Source organism: Haliaeetus leucocephalus, unplaced genomic scaffold (genome assembly GCF_000737465.1).
Source record: "Haliaeetus leucocephalus isolate CR32 unplaced genomic scaffold, Haliaeetus_leucocephalus-4.0 Scaffold751, whole genome shotgun sequence".
NCBI lineage: Eukaryota > Metazoa > Chordata > Aves > Accipitriformes > Accipitridae > Haliaeetus > Haliaeetus leucocephalus.
The window spans coordinates 17,019,726-17,038,341 of NW_010973187.1; the positions used below are offsets into that span (position 1 = coordinate 17,019,726).

Sequence of the window (18,616 nt, forward strand, 5' to 3'; positions counted from 1 at the left end):
AGACCTGCTGTAGCTATAACTGAACTATAAATGGTTCTGCTTTTTGATTAACCTCAAGGAAATGTTAACCAGTTATTACTCACTACAAAAATGTAATTTTATTTTTAATAAGTTTTGTGATAGTACTGAGCCTGCTGGGTGCACCTGTGTTAGTGTTAGGATAGAGGATACAGATTGGTAAGCAGTTGAGCTAGACCTCAAGTTACTGATAGTGCGCTGAGTCACTGAGACTCTGTTTATGCTTTAAGTTTCAGGTAGAGTATAGTTTAACTTGGTCTAAACTGCCTTTTAGCATGTTTTATCTTCCAATTAGGGTAGGCTGAAAGTAACTGAAAGAGCAATTCTGGCATCTCTGCTGGCAACTGTAACTTGTGCTGTAGCTCACTTCCATCTGATGTTCATGCTCTTAATACCTGCTGCAGCTATCTCAGATTAAGGGTAGTGTTCTTAGTGCTTTGAAAAACTCTTAAAGAAGTTTGAACTGAAAGTGTAGGCATTTTGGGATACAGAACTGAGAATGCAGCCTGATATCTTCCTATTAAAAAAAAATAAAATTGGGAGTTACTGATCCTCAAAATGTCTTCCATGCTTTTAATCATATTAACACTCAGACTGGAGTGACTCTGGATGGCAGAATTAGGAAGTTGGTTTTGGTATGCATGTGCAGAAACATTTACTAAGAGGCATTCCTGGTTATAGTTGGAAACCACTGTTATGTACTTTAAAGCTGTAGACTGTAAACGAAAACAGAAGGCTTATGTTATTTCTGCTTTTTCCTGCAAGGTCCATGACTTTTGTAGTTCTCCATATGGAGAACTGGAGAGTTTTCTGCACTTCTCTACAAGGAAAGGGAAGTATTTATGTAGTAACAATCCAGGGGCGTAGATTAAAACAAAAGTATCCCCAAAACACCAAATGTGAAAACAAGCCCAAAACTACAGAAGAACATAATGTGTTAAGTGTACTGAATGTCAGTCATGAAAAAACTATACTGCTATTTATGTAGGCCCTGGTGAAATATTCAAGCAATAAAGCGCAGGCTTGTATGTACTGTGTACATACTGTACCGTGTACTTGTACTGTGTTCCCAGATGCATTAAGCCCTGGTGCAGTTTTGGACGAGGATGTGGGCATCTAGCACTGGTACCTTGATTAACGTAACTTTGATTATGCCCTCTCAGGGCTTTCTATAATTCAGATATGGCATGCATTTTGAAATACCAATGCTTATTCTGGAAGAAAGTGGGAATGGATAAGTTGATTGCCAAATTCAAGTTTTAAGAAATAATGTTGGTACTTCAGATGAATGTGTGTACTGTGTCTTGGAGATGTGGTTTATAATTCCATAGCTGAGGTGGAATTGATCTCCTGTGCTCTTACAGGGCAGACACAATTTTGTGTGAACAACAGTGTAGTCCATAAAGCCATACAATTTATTTTGGTAACAGAATTATAGACCATAAAGAAATAATTCTATTTAAAAAAAAAAAAGAATTTTTTGTGGTTATATCCTGTTTGTTTAAACATTCATCTTTCTGAAGTTTTCTGATGAGCCTGTTCTAGAAATAATAGCTAAGCAACCAGGATGATTTTTTTTGGTTTGCATTTCTCTTCTCTTTGGCAAGTGAAACAGTTTTTGAAGAAAAATGTTAGAGAAATGGTCTTTATTGTTGTGTTACCTCTGTTCACTCACTGGAGTGAAACTACTCTATAATTTTGGTTGTAGATCATTTTGCTTTTCCTTTCGTAGGAGGGAATTCTGTTTACTTCATTCTGTTAGATAAGTGAGAACAAATCTGTAGGCTGGGAACAGTGGGAGATTCAGAGCAGTGGGCCCAGTGGGCCCATGGTATATGTGGGCAACCCAGTGGAAATGATGATGCTAGTTCAAAAGCAGCCTGGAAAGATGAAAAAAATGAAGTGACAGCAGCAGACATGAAGAAGGATGCTGTTTTGCCTGAGGAAAACACTGCTATCCATAAGATATTTAAAGACAGGACTTGTGTACAAGATGAAGAGATCTCTGAAACAAAACACAGATGGCTTCTAAGCTCTGAAACACAAACAGCTGCTGAATCCTGGAGGTTATTCAACTTCATGGTGCTTTCATATTTGAGAGGAAGACTGTATGCCTACCCAGACCAGCTCTGGCCTGAAAAAACTTATATCCAGCCACTATCTACACAGAACTGTGATTCAGAAACTGAGTGGTGTGATACTTCAAGAAAAGTTAAGGTCTGGCTTTATAGTTGTGCTCTAAGTGCTCCTTACAAAGTGGACAATGCTGCTTGCAGATGACTAAATCTATGGTTAATATATAGGAAAGTGATGTCCTTCCATAGAAGGCTTTTGAGATCTCTTACGCCTAGATGTTTTTACTTCTGAGACAAGCCCTTCTTAGTTCTAGGGACATTGATTCTCAAATACGCTCTCAGCAAGTTTGGGGTGGTAGCAAATTGGGAGGGCAGTGGCTGACAAACTAGAGAATAGGGCTGTGAGTCAAAGGGACCCTGATGGGCTGAAGGGGAGACCTGTGTGAGGTTCAGCCGAAACAACGCAGAGCCCCGAACCTGGGATGTAACAGCTGCGTGCAATGGTGTGGGCAGGGGACTGACTGCGTGGAAAGAAGATTTGCAAGCTGGTAGGCAGCTGAATGTGCGTCAGCGTTGTGTCCTTGTGGCGATGAAGGCCAGCCTCCTGCTTGGCCGTGTTAGCAGAAGTACGGCCAGCAGGTTAAGGGGAGGGATGGTACTTGAGGCCACATCTGGAGTACTGTGCCCAGTTTGGGCTCTCTGGTACGATAAGGATGGTGACAATCTGAAAGTGAGCCTGGTGAAGGGCCACCAAGGTGGTTGGGGGCTGGAGCATGTGATGTATGAGGAGATGCATAGGGAGCTGGTTTTGTTCAGCTGGGTTTTTTTTGGCTTGCAGAAGAAAAGACTCATGGGAGGATCTTAGAGTTGTCTTCAACTAGCTGGTGGGAGAGCATGGAGAAGTTAGCACGACTGATTTTGGGAGGGTGCGGAGGGATAGGATCAAAGGCAATGGACACGTTGAGCGAGGGAAAATCTAGTTAGATATTTGGAAAAAGAAAATCGTAATGAAGATGATCAGTCATTGGAGCAGGGGTCCAGACGGTCTGAAATACCTATCTTTGGAGATATTCAAAGTGTAACTGAATACTTCCCTGTGCAACCTGGTCTGTTGCTGAAGTTAGTATTACTGTGAGGGGTGTGGGAGATGACTTGCAGAGGTGTTCTAGGTCCATAATTTTCTCGTATTCTACGGAGAACTGCTCTAGCAGAGACACAGAAATACCATTTGACCAATGTGTTCAGTTACATTCCAATCCTGGTGACATATTTATTCATTGTGCCTATTTATTAGAATGTAAAAACAGGGATGCTCGGGCATACCAAGCATCTTTTATCAGCCTGGCTTTAGCAATTTGCCCTGTAACATTCTGAGCGGATGAGAAAGACCTGCTGTACTAGAATCCCACCAAAGATTTCACTACACAGGGAGGATGCAGTTAAGAGAAGTTAGAAAAGCTGACTTGGAGAACATATGTGAACCTGGACTGAAACTACCCTTGGAGAAGGGTGCTTTGCATACTCTTCTGAAAAATAGAACTTAAGGAGAGGTTGATGGGAAATACGTTAATTGGGGAACGTACATTCTTTAATAATTTGACGAGTGCTTTGGCACCTTCTAGTTTTCCAGAGCGTAAGGGAAGAAGAGAATTCAGATATTACAGAAACATTTTTGACTGAGCAAGCAGTTTAGAAATATTCAGAGAACATACTTAATTCAAAGTGTTGGATTTGTGTTAAAAAATAAATGTAGAGGAGATAAGGTTAAGATGCTGAAGGAGAAATTTGACTTCCTAAATGTAGCTGGTAAAAGCTTTGCGTAAATATAGCTGCTTTCATGTTTTTCTTGTTGCCTTGCAGGTAGGTTTGAAAATTCTTCTGCTCTGTTCCTAAAGCAGAATAGAGGCTTGCTTTAATAAAGCAGCATCAATATTGCCGTGTTACATACTGCTCAGATACAAAGGAAGAATCCTTCTCTCTGCCAGAGCAAGATGCCCTGCTTGCATCTTGAGTTCCCTAGTGCTACTAAGCAGAAGTAGTTATATTGATGTGAGACTGCTGTGCTCCCTTCAAGCTCTCCTGCTCCTGCTGCCTGCAAGTTTGTGGTCTCTTCCCTGTGTCTGCCTCTTGTTTGAGTATTTGCTGATACGTTGTTTATGTGGCAATGCCTGGGAGTGCTGGGCATGCATCCTGGGTCTGTCCTGGTTGGATCTCTGCATGCAAGGTGAAAAAATAACCCTCCCCACAAAATCTGAATTGACAAGTAGAGCAGAAGATGTGATACTGGTTGGGGAACAGGGTGAAGTTTGACTTGTTTGTTTGGGTTTAAAAAAAAAACAAAAAAACAAAAACAAACCAAAGAAACAAACAAAAAAGTAAAAAAAAAAACAAAACAAAACCACACCCAAACGACCAAAAATCTAATTTTTTTTATACCATGGGAGAACAATTGCAAACTTTGGAAGAACTATGAAAAATTATTTTCTTGGCATTACCAGCAACAGATGCATTTATGCATTAAGAAAAGTTCCTTTAAAAATACAGAAGCTTCCTATAAAAATATGTATATAGTTCTGTACTAAGTCATAAGACTAAAGTTGATAGTCATTCTGAGGCTAGATAGTGATGGAGCCTTTCCTTCATCTGAGCTACAGTTTTACATCAAGATGGAAAATAAATTTGGCACGCTGTTCATGTGTACTTCTGTTATCACTGTCACTCTTGGACTCCGAAGATGCTCACAGTTTGCACTAGCTGTATGATTGTACTCCTCTTTCAGTGCTTACATGCCATTTAATTCTGTCAGCTCGATTTAGGTAACTTTCAAAATCTGAGTTTTCATCAGAGTCATTCAGGTTTGCTATTAAATTTCATCTGAGACAACAAAGCCTTTACAGGCAGGCATGACGTTTTGGCAAGGCCCCAATAGGATACTTAGCTGGTGCCAAATCTTTTATTTTTCTCGGCTATCAATGAAGCTGTTGTGGTAATGTGGGTTTTGTGAGCTGTGAGAATTTATGCGCACAAAGGGACCTGCTCTTTGCAGGGAACACTGGGAGCCCTGAGTCCAGGAGGAAGGGTAATTAAAGTTAATGAACCAGGGTAACCTTTCCATGGTGATGACCACTATCCTGATGGTAGGTAAGGGTCAGGGACTATTCCCATTTTATAATCGTGCTTCTAACTCTGCTCTCTAATTGGTTTTGGATTAAAAAGTGGCCATTACCTCTATAATAGAACTGGTTTGTGGATTTTAAAGGAGTTTTTCAAAGCTGTGCAAGTCTTCAGTGGCTTGTTCTTCTTTGACTTGGCTTTGTGTTGTGTTTTTAATGCAGTCTAAAAATGAAGTATTTTTAGCATTTGAGACCAGATAGTGATGTTTCTATAATGGTTAGTTATCTCTTCATATCAGAACAGGGACTTCTTCCTTAAATGCTTCCCATGTTCAGAGGCTTCATCTAGTTTTATCAGTGAGTCTGAGAAGGCTTCGAACTTGCTGTGCACGGAGCGGTTGTGGGTTTAAGGTGGCAGGCTCTGAAGATAGGCCGAAACACTGACTTAAATCTGTAGCTCTTCTACTTATTTGCTTTTGTGACATCAGGTAAGTTACTTTGTGCAAGGTATTCCCCTTGAAGAGGATTTCATAGTTGGAAGTAAATGTTTCTTTCTCAGAAATGGACTAAACAGAAGAGCTTTGCTGCTGCTATCTCAGAAGTCTTTCTGATATATTGATCTTGCACCAAACAGGGTACAAGCTGAGACCTCATTGGTAGATTAAAATGCACAGTGTCCAAAATGTTAAGTGTTGTTCATTTGTCTGTCTTGATTTTTAATCAGAAGGCTGTGGATTTGATTGCCTCTTATGTAAATGTAGAAATAGAAAATGACTCCTTGAGAATTGGCTGTCTATCAATCCTAAAAACTTCCATTACTAAACCAAATCACACCACAGTTCTTGGTCTTGGTGACTGGTTCCATTTAAAGAGGAGCAGTGCTTTAAGTAAGAATCGGTTTCAATTTCTCTTCGGATTGTTTGTCACAGGTGGTTCGTAGGTATTAGCCTGTTTAAAGGCATTCTCTTTTTAACATAAAATTAACATGTTATTCCTTTTTTTAATAGAAACTGTTTATTTGTTTGGCGGCTGGGATGGAACTCAGGATCTGGCTGACTTCTGGGCATACAGTGTGAAGGAAAACCAGTGGACCTGCATATCCAGGGATACTGAGAAAGAGGCAAGTTCTGCAAACATCCATGTTGTTAGTAATACAGGAATTGTTGCATACAAAAATGCTGTGCTTCTGAAGTGTTTGTACTGATGTGTAGTGTGCAGTGAGAGCCACAAAATTCGAACCTTCAATTTCTGAAGACTTTTGAAATGCTTACGTTGGGAAAACGTGAGATGGACGTGATCTGAAGTGTTAAGATTACTGTAGGGGAAAGGTTTATTTCTCAAGAGCAGACTGATTGGCCAAAAATCAGTTCAGTGAGTAAAACACGAGTGAAATAATTTGATAGGACTGAACAACTAGACTTGCTAACAAGCATTTTAAGCCTGATGCTGGTATTGAGCTTCAGAAACAAATTGTTTATTTCTTTAGTTTCTGTCAAAAATGAGTAGAAATGGACAACTAACAGACAGAAATCTAGAGGAGAGGGGTAACTGCCAGAGGCCACACAATCCCGAGAGCTTTTGTGGTATTCATTTGAGCCGTTTTCCTTGGCTTGTTTTGCTCACTATTTGACGTATGAAACCTTTTGAAATGAATGTAGCTTGGGTTATAGGACGTAACAAAAAAAAGTCCAAGACCTTTGGCTTGTGTAATTCATTCTACTGTATACTGTGTAAGGTTAAAGTTCCATGTGGTTATTGTGTTTTGCATTTGTTACTTGTTTGTTAGAGCATAACTTAAGGAAATTCATGCAGCCTTTTCTTAAAGGTATAAAAGTTTGAGATTCCACCACTTTTTTTACAAATTTAGGTGTTGGTTTCCTCAGCTGTTTGAAAAAAGTATAAAAATGTCTTATTTCCCATTTGTATTTTTCCAGTTTCTTGTCATAGCCAGTTTTGTGAGCTTCCATACCAGATTAAATAACACTTTAATATTGCCTTTTATTCCTGGCAAAGGTGTTTAGAGGTTGTAATCAAGTAGGACAAATAGCCTGAGCTGAAAAAAATCTCACAGTAAGCCACTTCCCGTAGCCTTCAAATCTTTGTGTGTGTCATGCACTTACTGTTTCTAACATCCTTTACAAAATGGGCAATAACAAAACTGAACATGATTTTCTGGTTTCTATCATAATAGAGATGTATAAAAATAAAATTGTCCTTACATTTTGTATCTTTATAAGTTGTTTATTCTTACCGTAAGTTGTGTTTTATTTACTGTTAGTCCTTTCATCACTGTTCATGGCTACTCATTTGTTTACTGATACGATGCTGAAGCTGGATAGTCTTTCAGTGTCCAGTCCTGTAGGCTGGGCTTGTGTTGCTTCTGTTTGTCTTGAACCATGTGTTTTACTATTTTTTTCGCTGTCTACCAATAGGTAACCTCCTTAAGATAAGGAGGGTTGTGTGTGACATAACACCAAGGGGAAATTGGGACTCATCTCTCTTACTGACTGTATGGTAAACAGCTAGACCTTCCTTTCCTTTGCCTCCCTTTATAAGGAGGTTGGGAAAGTGAAGAGCAGTGATAGAAAAGAAGGCACAACAATTTTAATTGTCTCTTCTTTCACTTTTCTTCTGGCTTTGTAGCTGCTTAGTGTGTACATATGTCTAGCTCTGGATGCAGTGAAATAGGGCCTTCCTGTCAAAAAGGGGTTACCGTGTTTTCTTCCCACACAAACGAGTGTGCGTAGTTCTGGTGTTTAAGGGATTAATTTCCTTTCTTGCTGGGATCCTGCCGCATCCAGTTGAGCTTCTGTAAAGCTTGGGAGGCCTGGCTGGGATGCAAGGCGTCAGTGGTGCCAGAAGCAGCGTATGTTTTCTCTTCAAGTTCCTTGTGCCTGACTCTAACCGGGTAACGCTGGGATGGGAGAAAGAAAGGATGTGCAAAGGAGGGCTGCAGAGGAGACACAGTAGAAGAGTTGTGAGTTGATACAATAAAGTGGCTATAAAGGGGTTTTGGAGGTAAAAAAATACAGGGTGCAATGGAAGGTCAGGAAATTCAAAGGGAAGTTGAGAAGGGTCTTGGGCTGAGAGGATGCAAGATAGGGGAATTTAAAAAAAATTGAGAATGAGATGAATGTATGGGGAATTTTGAAGAAGAGATGTACTTAATAGAGAAAAGTGCGAAGAAATGTGTGTGGCTTTAGAAATGGAGTTCTAGAAGGACTGCGTGGATATAGGCTGCAGAGGAGTTGAGAAGAAGGCCTGCCGAGGCATAGTTCAGGGTTTTGGTGACTTACGGAGGTACAGTGAACTGGCGGCTTCTGTACTTGCAAACCAGCAGTGGTTTGGGTTTTTTTGTTTGTTTGTTTTTATATTTTTTTTTTCTAAAGCAATCTGGATAAAACCTGATTTAGAAATGAAAAGGTCAGTCCCAAATGTTGAGAAGTAAATTAAAAAACAAAGATTCCAGATGTTTCTCTAATAGGGACATCAACTGTTCACAAACAATTTGCTAAAAGGAAATGTCTGTTGACATGGAATTTTAAAAAATATTCAGAGTAGATTCCAGTAGGACTTAGTCTTGCTTTTGTGTTGTTTTGTCCTGGTTCTGCTTCTAGCTCTTTTGTTTTAATTAATTGGTGACAGTGGTTAAATTAGCCACTCAATAATTAAGTTTGAATAAGAAAAGAATATGATAAAAGTTGCATCTTACCCAGTGTTATTGTAGGGGTAACACACAGTAACGCTTTTGGGATAAAGGTACTGGTAGCTTCTGTTGCAATGCAGCGTGACCTTTTCAGTAAACTCTGCTGCTGCTGTTTTTCAAAATTTGCCAGTGAGCTAGAAAAATGGCTTTTTGTCACCTGAAGTTGCATTTGTGATTTTTAACAGTTAGACTACCAAAGCTAATTTCCCATTGCCCTTTTTACGTCAGGAAAAAATGCTCACAGCACTGCTGGAGTAGCTGATCACTTACAGTCTTAAAAAGGGGGGTCTACAGGACCTGCTTGCAGTGTTGGGCTGAACTTCCAGCGTACGTACCACAGCTGCTGATAGACAATCAGACCTGAATTAGAACTTCCTTACCATCCCTTCAGTGTATGGATCTGGCAAGGCTCCTGCAGTCCTTGTCAAATCATCCTCTTCCAAGCCTGCATCCTTCCAAGGAGACGCACCATGGAGCAGCTCATGACTTCTCAACTGTACCCACAGCTTCGGTCCTTGTGTCTCCCCTTGGAGTGCTCAAACATGCAACAGCCCTACAAATCAGTTGGCATGAGGCATAGCCAAAACATGTTTAGTCTAAAAGCCTTAAGGATTTTTACCCTGAACAAAGTGGAATGTTCTGACAAATGCCATTGTCTCCAGGGGTTTATTAGTGGTTGTAGATCGGTAGACTTCTCCAGTGTTTGGGAATAAATAGTTTTGAAAAAACAAACCTTGTCATTCCTTGGGCATTTTGATCGTAGGCCAGCGTCAATTAATAGAGAAACTTAATGTGTGTGTTTTGATGTCTAATATTTCTGGTTTCCAAGCAGCAACTTTCTCTTTTGAAGGCCAATTTAGTGAAATTCAGTACAGGAGGACAGTTTAAGTGAACTGTAGGAAAGACTTCGCTTGATATAAATTGATAGTTATGTGGATTTTTAAATAGGATCAAAATGCTGAGGGATGTTGATGCCTCTGGAGATTTGATAAAGGAGAATAAAGAATCGTGATAGTTGGCATATTTGGTATGTCACTAGTATTCTTGTGCCTTGTTTCAGTATTTCCTAGAGACATGAGAAGAGTTACAGGATCTCCTTCAAACAGTGTGTTACTACACAACTTGGTAGCTTCTGTGGTGCATATTTGTAAATATGGTATGTTGACTCATCCTCATTCTGACTTTTTTTTTAGAGGAAAATCCTGCTCACATATCAGCTCTGTGAAGGTCGTGGAAATTGTATAAACGGGTTAGGTTTAGTTGACACTGTGTTTCTCAAAAACTTTTTAAAGTGTTTCTTGCCAAAGGTACAAGTGAAGGTCTTTGTCATGGGTTAACTGGTTGAGAGGATAAATTGTTTTTCACAATGAAGGAAAGCATAGGTCAACAAGTGCCTACTGTTCAGTAGGTTCAAAACGATATAGAAAATCGGTGTATTGTTAGGTGACAGTTTGCTGCTAACACCAAGTGCTTTTCCTGGATACTGAAAGTGAAAGCTGACAAGTGTAGAAAGATCTCATAATAGTGAGAGCCAGGGTGAATTTCATCTGCTACTGTATTTTGAGTTAAATTTTCTATGGTGTCTGCATGCTTTTCTTTACGTTTGTTGACATGGATGAATTTACCCAAAGCTTCCAACATCGTATTACCCCACAAGCATTTTATGTATTTGTAAGCGTTTGTGACACCTATGACTAATGTTTGGGTTTGTTTTTTTGGGTTTTTTTTTTTTTTTCCTGGTGTGATGCAGAAATATGTAAGCTTATCTATGTAAGCTTTTACCCTATGCTGTTTTAAGTGTAGGAACTGAACTAGTCTCAAATATTGACTTCTTACCACAGATGGTGATATGCTTTGGAAGACACTTTAAGTAACTTGAGGGTTTTTTTTGTTTCAAATACTATGATGTTTATGGACTTGATCTAATATACTGAATCTGCCATGTCCTGCTTCTGAATAGTTCCAGTTATACAGATGCTCAGTTGTACAAGATGCCTGGTGCCACAAAAGCACATAGGGAGAAAGCAGCTGTCCCCAAAAGCCTGCAATAGAAACTTGGATACTGCAGATACACCTCTGAGCCAGCTTCCTAAATAGTGTAAATGCCTACAAAAGTAGGGACAAGGAAGGCAGATGCTGAAGTGAACCAAATGAAAAGTGTTCTAGGCCAATCCTAAATATCGCATGTTAATGTTTTATTTTCCTCCCTGCTTAGTAGCATAATGGTTTTAAAGTGTTCTAGCCACTCTGCTTTCTCTAAAATGTTAGAGACTTTCTGATATGCCTGACTGACTTCTCCAGTGATTTCCTCATAGGCAGCCTAAAACAAAAAGACCCTGTTGAGGGAAGAGTACCTTGAGATTATTTTTTTTAAAAAGTAAACTTTTTGGAAAAGATCTTCAGCTTTTAAAGGTAACTTCTTATTTGCTTATGCTACCTTGTGTGCCTAAGGAGCTTTGTCCTTTTAACCCTTGTTTATTTGTCTTTTTTAACTTTCACATTTTTTTAAAGAAAAGATCATTCATATTTTAAAACGGCTCTGAGTGTTAAGTTATTCAGTTCCATCACTAGGTGCCTGTAGTTCTTGCTTCCAGCATAAAAAAGTGCAGAAAACCAGCCAAACTTCAGTTATTCCGAACACCAGATGTTTCAATGTGTGGAAGTCCCTTTCCTCCACATGTTGATGTTGAAGTCAGTCTTGTAGAGAAGGGAGTACTTAAATAAATGCATTATGCACAGCGTTCTGAAGGCTGCAAAACTTTGGCAGTCCTGGAGCTTGTGTGTGCCAGTCTTCAGATTATATGTGGATTTCCAAACCATCATAAAGCCTTCAGTTGCAAAGGGTGCAGCTTGTAAACTACTTTTACACCTATAAGTAATGCATCATGCATAGTGGGTTTGTGGCGTTTCTGTTCTGATAAAAATCACCACTTCAACTCTAGCTTATGATGAGTTTACTGCTCTGATCTGGAATGCAGCTTTATTTTACTTATATGACCTTATTAGGAAGTTGTTGCATCATCCAGTTCCCTGTAAACTGCAGATGAGGCAGTATACAGAGACACGCTAGGGTGGCTGTGAATGCGTCTGAGGGAAGATGACATGTTATTCAACTGCTTAAAGTATTACAGAATTTTCAGGTAAGGATTTAGTGATGTGATGGATATTGTTATAAGGAATGCTGATTTATATCCTTTGGGGTTTTAAAGATACAGAAATACACACCTGTAAGGCGAGCCAGCTGGAATCGCTGGAACCCTGCATTTCCCACTGAATGGATGGGGAAGAAGGATTTTAAAGAAACAGGAGAGTATGTGGGGGTAGAAGATGGGAGGAAAGCTTATTCTTTTGCCAGCAAGGTGAAAGTAGTTTCACACACTGATCAACTTTGCCTTGGAAGTAGAGTAGTCTCTTATTTCAGCTAGACTGTGAAAGACTTCTGTTACATTAACTTTCCTCAAGCTGTACAAATACAGAAATCCCTGAAGAAATATCGGTTATCCCAATACGGTAACACAGGGGGAGCGTTCTCAAGTAGTATCATAGACAAATTCTTAGCTAAATTATCTGGATAATTACATGCTTGAAAATGTAGTAAGTTTTTGTGGACCTTGCTGCTAATGATGTATTTCTGCCAGTGGGTTTTGGAGGTAATTAGGACTTAAACTTTCTAGACTGTCTCAAGAGCATATACTGGCAGAATGGATAGTGCATTGATATGTTGAGTTCTCAGACCTGAAAGAACTTTGTATGTTTAATAAGACTTAGTCCATGAATTTTCCAGGGCTTGTATGTGATGGAGACTTTATTGATACTTGGATTCAGGAACTGTTGGGTTCTAGTCCTTGCATTGCCCCATGCATGCTTTGTTTTCAGTGCTCTGTCTTTAAAAGCTTGTCCACATATGCTTGCTGCCATGCATTATACTTAGTCTTCTTAATATATGCATAGTGCTTCACAGACCTCCAGTGCAAATACTTGCACTGTTTCTTGGCTGGTTTTCCTGTGTGCATTATTGCAAAGTTGAAGATGCCTTGTTTCTGAGGCTGTGACACAGCAGAGACTACCTGTGTGCTGCACTTCCAGTGGTAACTGGTGCGATTCCTGCAGCTGGATAACTAAATTATGTTCTGAGAATAGCTGAAAGGTGATATAAACAAAAAATTCACAATCTACATCCTTCCTTATCTGTCAGTAGTTCAAAAGAAGGCATGGCTGTCTCCACAGTTCTGTTTTTTTCAATGCCGAAAATATTCTATTTTGATATATTTATATATTTTTCTCTTGTCATGTTGCTGTAATAGCTAACAGAGGAAGCCTGCATTAAACTGTACTTAGTATCTGTATACCTGAGATGGCAATCTCATAGCTGTGGGGTTAGCCTGAGGGGAAAATTTATACAGCCACTTTTATGACTTGCTAACACCTCTGGGTACAAACTACTCCTTTGTCATCTGTTTAAGACTGTCTTCACTTTCTCAGAAACATCTGAGAGCCTGTGGCTGTCAAAGTATTTAGACTTGTAATTTCATGTTTGTTTATCACCAGCTTTTCAAGGACAATTAGTTAGGAAAAAAAAAACCATTCAAAAATTCTAGCCTTGCTGCATCCTCATCTTTGTGGCTAAACAGTCCATAAATGACTAGGTTTTTCAGCCTGCTAGCCTGTTGGTCTGCAAGTGTGACTGTAGCTAAGCTGAATAGTTTGCATCTATGGAAAAATCTCTCTTGGCTGGATCTTCGCTAGCCATTGTTACTGGTAATGAGAGGACAGTGTGAACTTATGATGCATGCAAAAATGACCTCATTCAACATCCTGCAATTGTTAATGGGGTTAGTTAAATTCGGCACACGAGGGATGTTGTCCTGAGGACCCATCTCTCAGAGCTGGTGAAAGCTCTGGTTCTGTGGTGGGTCATCTGTTATATTTCATCAGTGTTACTGAAAGCAAAGCTGAGCAGTTGATGTGTACCAAAGCAACAATTTACTCGTTAGAATTTAAGAAGCTACGTTTTTATTCCTGTAGTATCAGTGTGAGTAGCCATCAGTTTGCAGGTAAATTGTGTCTTTTGTTAGAAATAGCACAGTATTGCTGTCCTTTTGCCTCAAGGTTGTCTTGTACTAGGGTATTACTTCAGTGCTTCTCTCGTTTGCGTTTGTAAGCTGAATCATGTAGGCTGGGTGACTTATTTTTGTAAACTAAAGCCTAGACAAGACCTTCGTACGTGTTCCTGCAACCTGCTTCACGTAAATGAAAGAATTATTTCACGCTGTTTGCATGCTTGAAGCTCTGTGAGTTTTTTTTCCCCTTTTCACTATTCCACTTGCTTGCCTAGAAATTCTCTTCGTCATAGGATGCCTTGGTTTACTGCAACATGAGATCCACAAGTGTTACGCATTGCTGGAAGGCCTCGATGGTACCTTGGTGTGAGAGCAAGCCAAGTAAGAGTACATAGCTCAGAAATGACCCAGGCATGTGGCTCCGCTGCACTGGCAGTAAAGCAGGCATCGGTTGCCAAAGTTGTTTCTGCACTGTAGGTAAACTCATGCAACACAGCTGTCAAAAGCAGAATATCAGTGCTTTGGAAAGTTGGTGAGTGAATTCATAGGGCACACTTTATTTCTTCAAAGATGCGTTAATCAGGATTCATCAGAAGCCAATAGATCATGTGCTAGTTCATTCCTTTATGAAAATACTCTGGAATTAGTTTTTTCTGCAAGCAGGCCTGCTGAGAGACTAATTTTTAACAGGCAGTATCATGGGAACAGAACATTAAGCATCTCTTCGTTTTCATAGCAATGCTCATGTGCTGCACTGAGTCTGTGCTGTGCTGAACCTGCACTGATCCCTGAAGGATGGAGCAAACAGTGTGAGTAAAGTCTTATGTAGGACTGGAAGGGATGGGTCCCTCATGGGTCATCAAATCCAGTCCACTGTGATCATAAGGATCATGTCGTATGATCTCTGAGCTTAATCATTTGACTTATAAGCTCATTGAACTGTTTTTCAAAAATAGAACACTGGGCCATTTATTTTTTACTTCTAGTGTAAGCAGAAAAAGTCTCTTTGTGGAAGGCTCAGCTTGAGGCCATGAAGTATCAACAGTGAGAAATTAGGACTATCCCAAATGTGTGTATGCTTTTAGGAAGAAAAAAACCCAGAACCCCTTCATCCTGTTTTTTTTTTTGTTTTGTTTTCCCACCTTAAAGAGCTGAATCAAAACTGTGTGCTAAAAGCTGCCTCTGACTTTAATCTGCTCCATCATGTCTGAGTCAGATGCCCAGAAAGGACTTTGCAACTAAATCTATTTAGTTGCATTGCTATAGGAGGGCACTTGTAAGCAGATTAGCTATAGCTCAAATGCTATGTCAACTGCCTGACCGAAGGATATCTTCCTTGTCTTAGCTGTGGCTAGACTTATTAATAGTTAATTATTTGCAAATACTTGTCAGAAACGTTTTGATATCCAAATCTAGTATTTGTCATAAGACATTTAACTCTTTTGTGTGAAAAATTGAGTAGACCTATGGCTTTCCACTATTCACCCTGGGGAGTTTTAAGCTTCATGACTCTTAGCCAGGTTCTGATCTATTTAATAGGCTTCCCAAAATATTTATTGGCAGAACATATTTAACTTGTATACTCTCAAAGAATATTCTGTATAGCTGGTACAGCAGCTGTAAAAGTAAGTTGGAATATCTGTTATCTTCCATAAGTAGTGGCAAGAATATCTTAGAGTGGAGATGCGTGGCTGCTGACCTAGTGTAACTGTTAGGTTGATATGCTGCTTTAAGCTTCTACTTAAGGCAAACTTGCAGAGTAATTGAATGAATGGAGTCTACATTCAGCATCCAGAATATGTTTTGTGGAGCTAGACTCACATCTTGTGCTCCTAGAAACATTTGAGATCCCAGTTTAATCTTTTGCTGTATCTACCCCATGTGATGTTCAAAGGTTTTTAAGTCTAGTGCTAGAGCTGTCAAGTCTTGACATCAGATGACACGTGTAGCACTGACTTCTGCCATCATACAGGGTAGGAAAAAGTAGCTGGGATATGCTGTTCATGGGAGGGTCTTGCACACTTAAGAAACCCTTATAAGACGGTGCACAGCCCTACCCATGTGCCTGTGCTGGGCTGCTCTGGCCATGAGTGCTCTCTGATGCTCTGGTTTTGTGACTGAATGTGCAAGACCCTGTTCCCTCTCGTGACTTGGCGCTCCTGGCACGTGGTTGGTGACTGCGTGGACATTAGAAGAAAACCAATACATCAGCCTCTGCTCATTTTGCTTTGTGTTTGGGCTGACGGGCAATACAAATGCCCTACGCTACTGTAAAACCCAACAGATTCAACTCTTGTTAGGTTTCTGGCACCCTTAGGTTATGAGAAACTTAAAATGCTTTCTGTAAGCAACTGGTATGGGATGAAAGTGTTTTATTTTGTGTATGGCTGTAGTTTTTTTCTCTTGCTGAATTTAGTACTTGTCTAGAGTAAAGCAAATAATTTTGAGCTACAGCTTAGATTAAACATTTTGAGAGTATGCATTAGCTGAAGACTGGCATTGATAAAGCACTAACAAGCTCTAATCTTAAAAAGAGTATGGACTTGAATGAATGCTAAGAATAATATGCATTTCCTTTCATTTTCAAGATTGTGGAGAACTTTTCCTTTTTTTTGGGGGGGGTGGGGTGGAGGAGGAAATGAATTATACTCTCAAACTGGGAAATGAGAGCAATTAATCTCTGCAGTTGTGTGTAGGCAGGAGGGACTATTTGTTGCATGACAGCCTGATCTCAGCACTGGAAACAAAGTAGGTTGTTTGTGTCTTTTTATGTCCTCGTCCTAGTTTGCTTTAGGACAAGAGCATTTACCTCATGACGCTTATTTTTGAACTTTATACTGGAGGCAGTGTTCACATTCCAGTCAGTCTTTTACAGCACCAAGAAGGGAGAATTAGTCAGCTGTTCTTTGTTTTTATTTCCCTGACTCTTGAACAGGGTCCAGGCTTGCTCCTGAGGTTTTTCATCTGGATCAGTCTGAATAAAACAGATTTTCTTCCAGCTGAAAACCCTTTATTTGCAAAAGGTTGTGATAACCAAAAGAAGCCAAGCTCCCCCAGTTTTTGTTTGGGGGTGGGACGGGGAGTGGAACTGGCTTCCTGCAGTCCTGTTCGCATTAAAGCAGGTTCATGGGACATTTATTTAAAAACAAAACAAAAAAATGAAAGCTATCATGTTTGCGCCTTAGCAGAGCATGCCAGGATGCTGTTGCTAAGATGATGCATGCTGATTCAGGCATAAATAGTTATTTGAGGAGACCCTACCCTAAGGAGTTGAGTCCCAATCCTTTCTCTCCTGTATAGGAACAAATCAATTATTCTAAGGAGGCAGTGTTGTCTCTCGGTGCTGTTGTGTTGCTTTTTGAAAACGTTTTGTAAGTTAGTCCTTAAGTGGGATAATTGCTTTCAGCATTTGCAAGTTAAATGAAGAAAGCTCTAATTAGATTTTATAAAGTGGCTTAGCATGTTGAGAAGGCTTTTCATAAAGTATACTGTGTATTCACTTGGCATTGCACAATTGAATTTCGTGTAGCACTGACGAAACCAAAAAATCCTATTTGGCCTTGGTCGCTCCTGGGCGCTTAAAGGATTGAAAGCCTGTCTTAGGTACTCCTAGCTGTACATAATCTCTCCCTTTCCTTATCATCCCACCCTCATCAGGGCATTTATCTGTATTTTAGAAACTGGAAGAGTTGCATCAAGACCAACCTGTTTGAGGAAGGATATTAGAGTAGGGCATAGAAGCTTGGTATTTTGTAGCACTTTCAAACAGGGCCATGGCACACACTGTTTAATCTGTTTTAGCTGTTGTTATGCTGTGCTAATTGTACGGTGGTGCTGGGTGGCAGAGAGCCATTCTGTTCAGGCTAGTCTTAGCTCCATGTGGGCACTTACTGAGTTCCACAGAAGCCAAATGGTGCCTATGCTTAGTAATCTTTGGTATTGTTTGGTATCCTGTAGGTTAGAAATGTGATATGCTAATGGTTTACTATTGCCATCGCAGCCTTGGCATAAGCGGAGGGACTGGCCAAAGCAGTGTAACACATTGCTTACCATCTGAATAAGAACTTAGCTTAGTCACAAGCTTCTTTCATGTGTGATTTCTGAAGTGTGTGAGCCAGGAGCTTCCTGATGAGAATTGGAAAGAGTCCCCAAAGCTGGCGTTTGTTCAGATCGTTTGGGCACTGTTGCTGGACGTGACTTACTAGAGTCTGTTTTCACTAAGATGCACTCTGTTTGGGAAGTAATACCTCTACTAAATCAGTAAATCAGTTCTTGAAGCTTTACCTGCAAAAACGTAGATCCCATGTGCGAACAACTTTGAAGACAGTTTGATGAAACTAGATCTAAAGAACAAGCATTTAACAAGAAGTCTTGCATTGATTTGTTATGAGTTCAGATAACCACAGAAGTAGATAAAAGGAAACTGGTCAAAACTGTTATTTGCCTTCTGCTCTGCTCGAGAAGGCTTGGGCTTGTTTAACCTTTTGTGGTTATCAGTGTGCGGGTGGAACTGTCTTTATTAGCTGCAAATATGTTTGGGAATGGCAGGTAGTAGGTTTAGAGGAGTAGCAAGTACAATAGATACTTTTTGTGTGTCTGCAGTTTATCTTTGGTGATAAGGCCCAAAGTCGAATAAGGGTATAG

The 18,616-nt window shown here is 39.9% G+C and overlaps 1 protein-coding gene across 2 annotated transcripts in view; it reads left to right on the forward strand.

Annotated features, from left to right (window-relative positions):
* MKLN1 (muskelin 1, intracellular mediator containing kelch motifs) overlaps positions 1 to 18,616 on the forward strand; it is a 110,592-nt gene that overhangs the window by 44,362 nt on the left and 47,614 nt on the right. For both annotated transcript variants that reach the window (XR_775239.1, XM_010581020.1), the window contains exon 9: positions 6,214 to 6,326. Coding sequence is in view for 1 of the 2 variants with exons in the window: in XM_010581020.1 (XP_010579322.1) it covers positions 6,214 to 6,326 (113 nt within the window). In the remaining variant the exon portion in view is untranslated. The remainder of the gene's footprint in view (positions 1 to 6,213; positions 6,327 to 18,616) is intronic.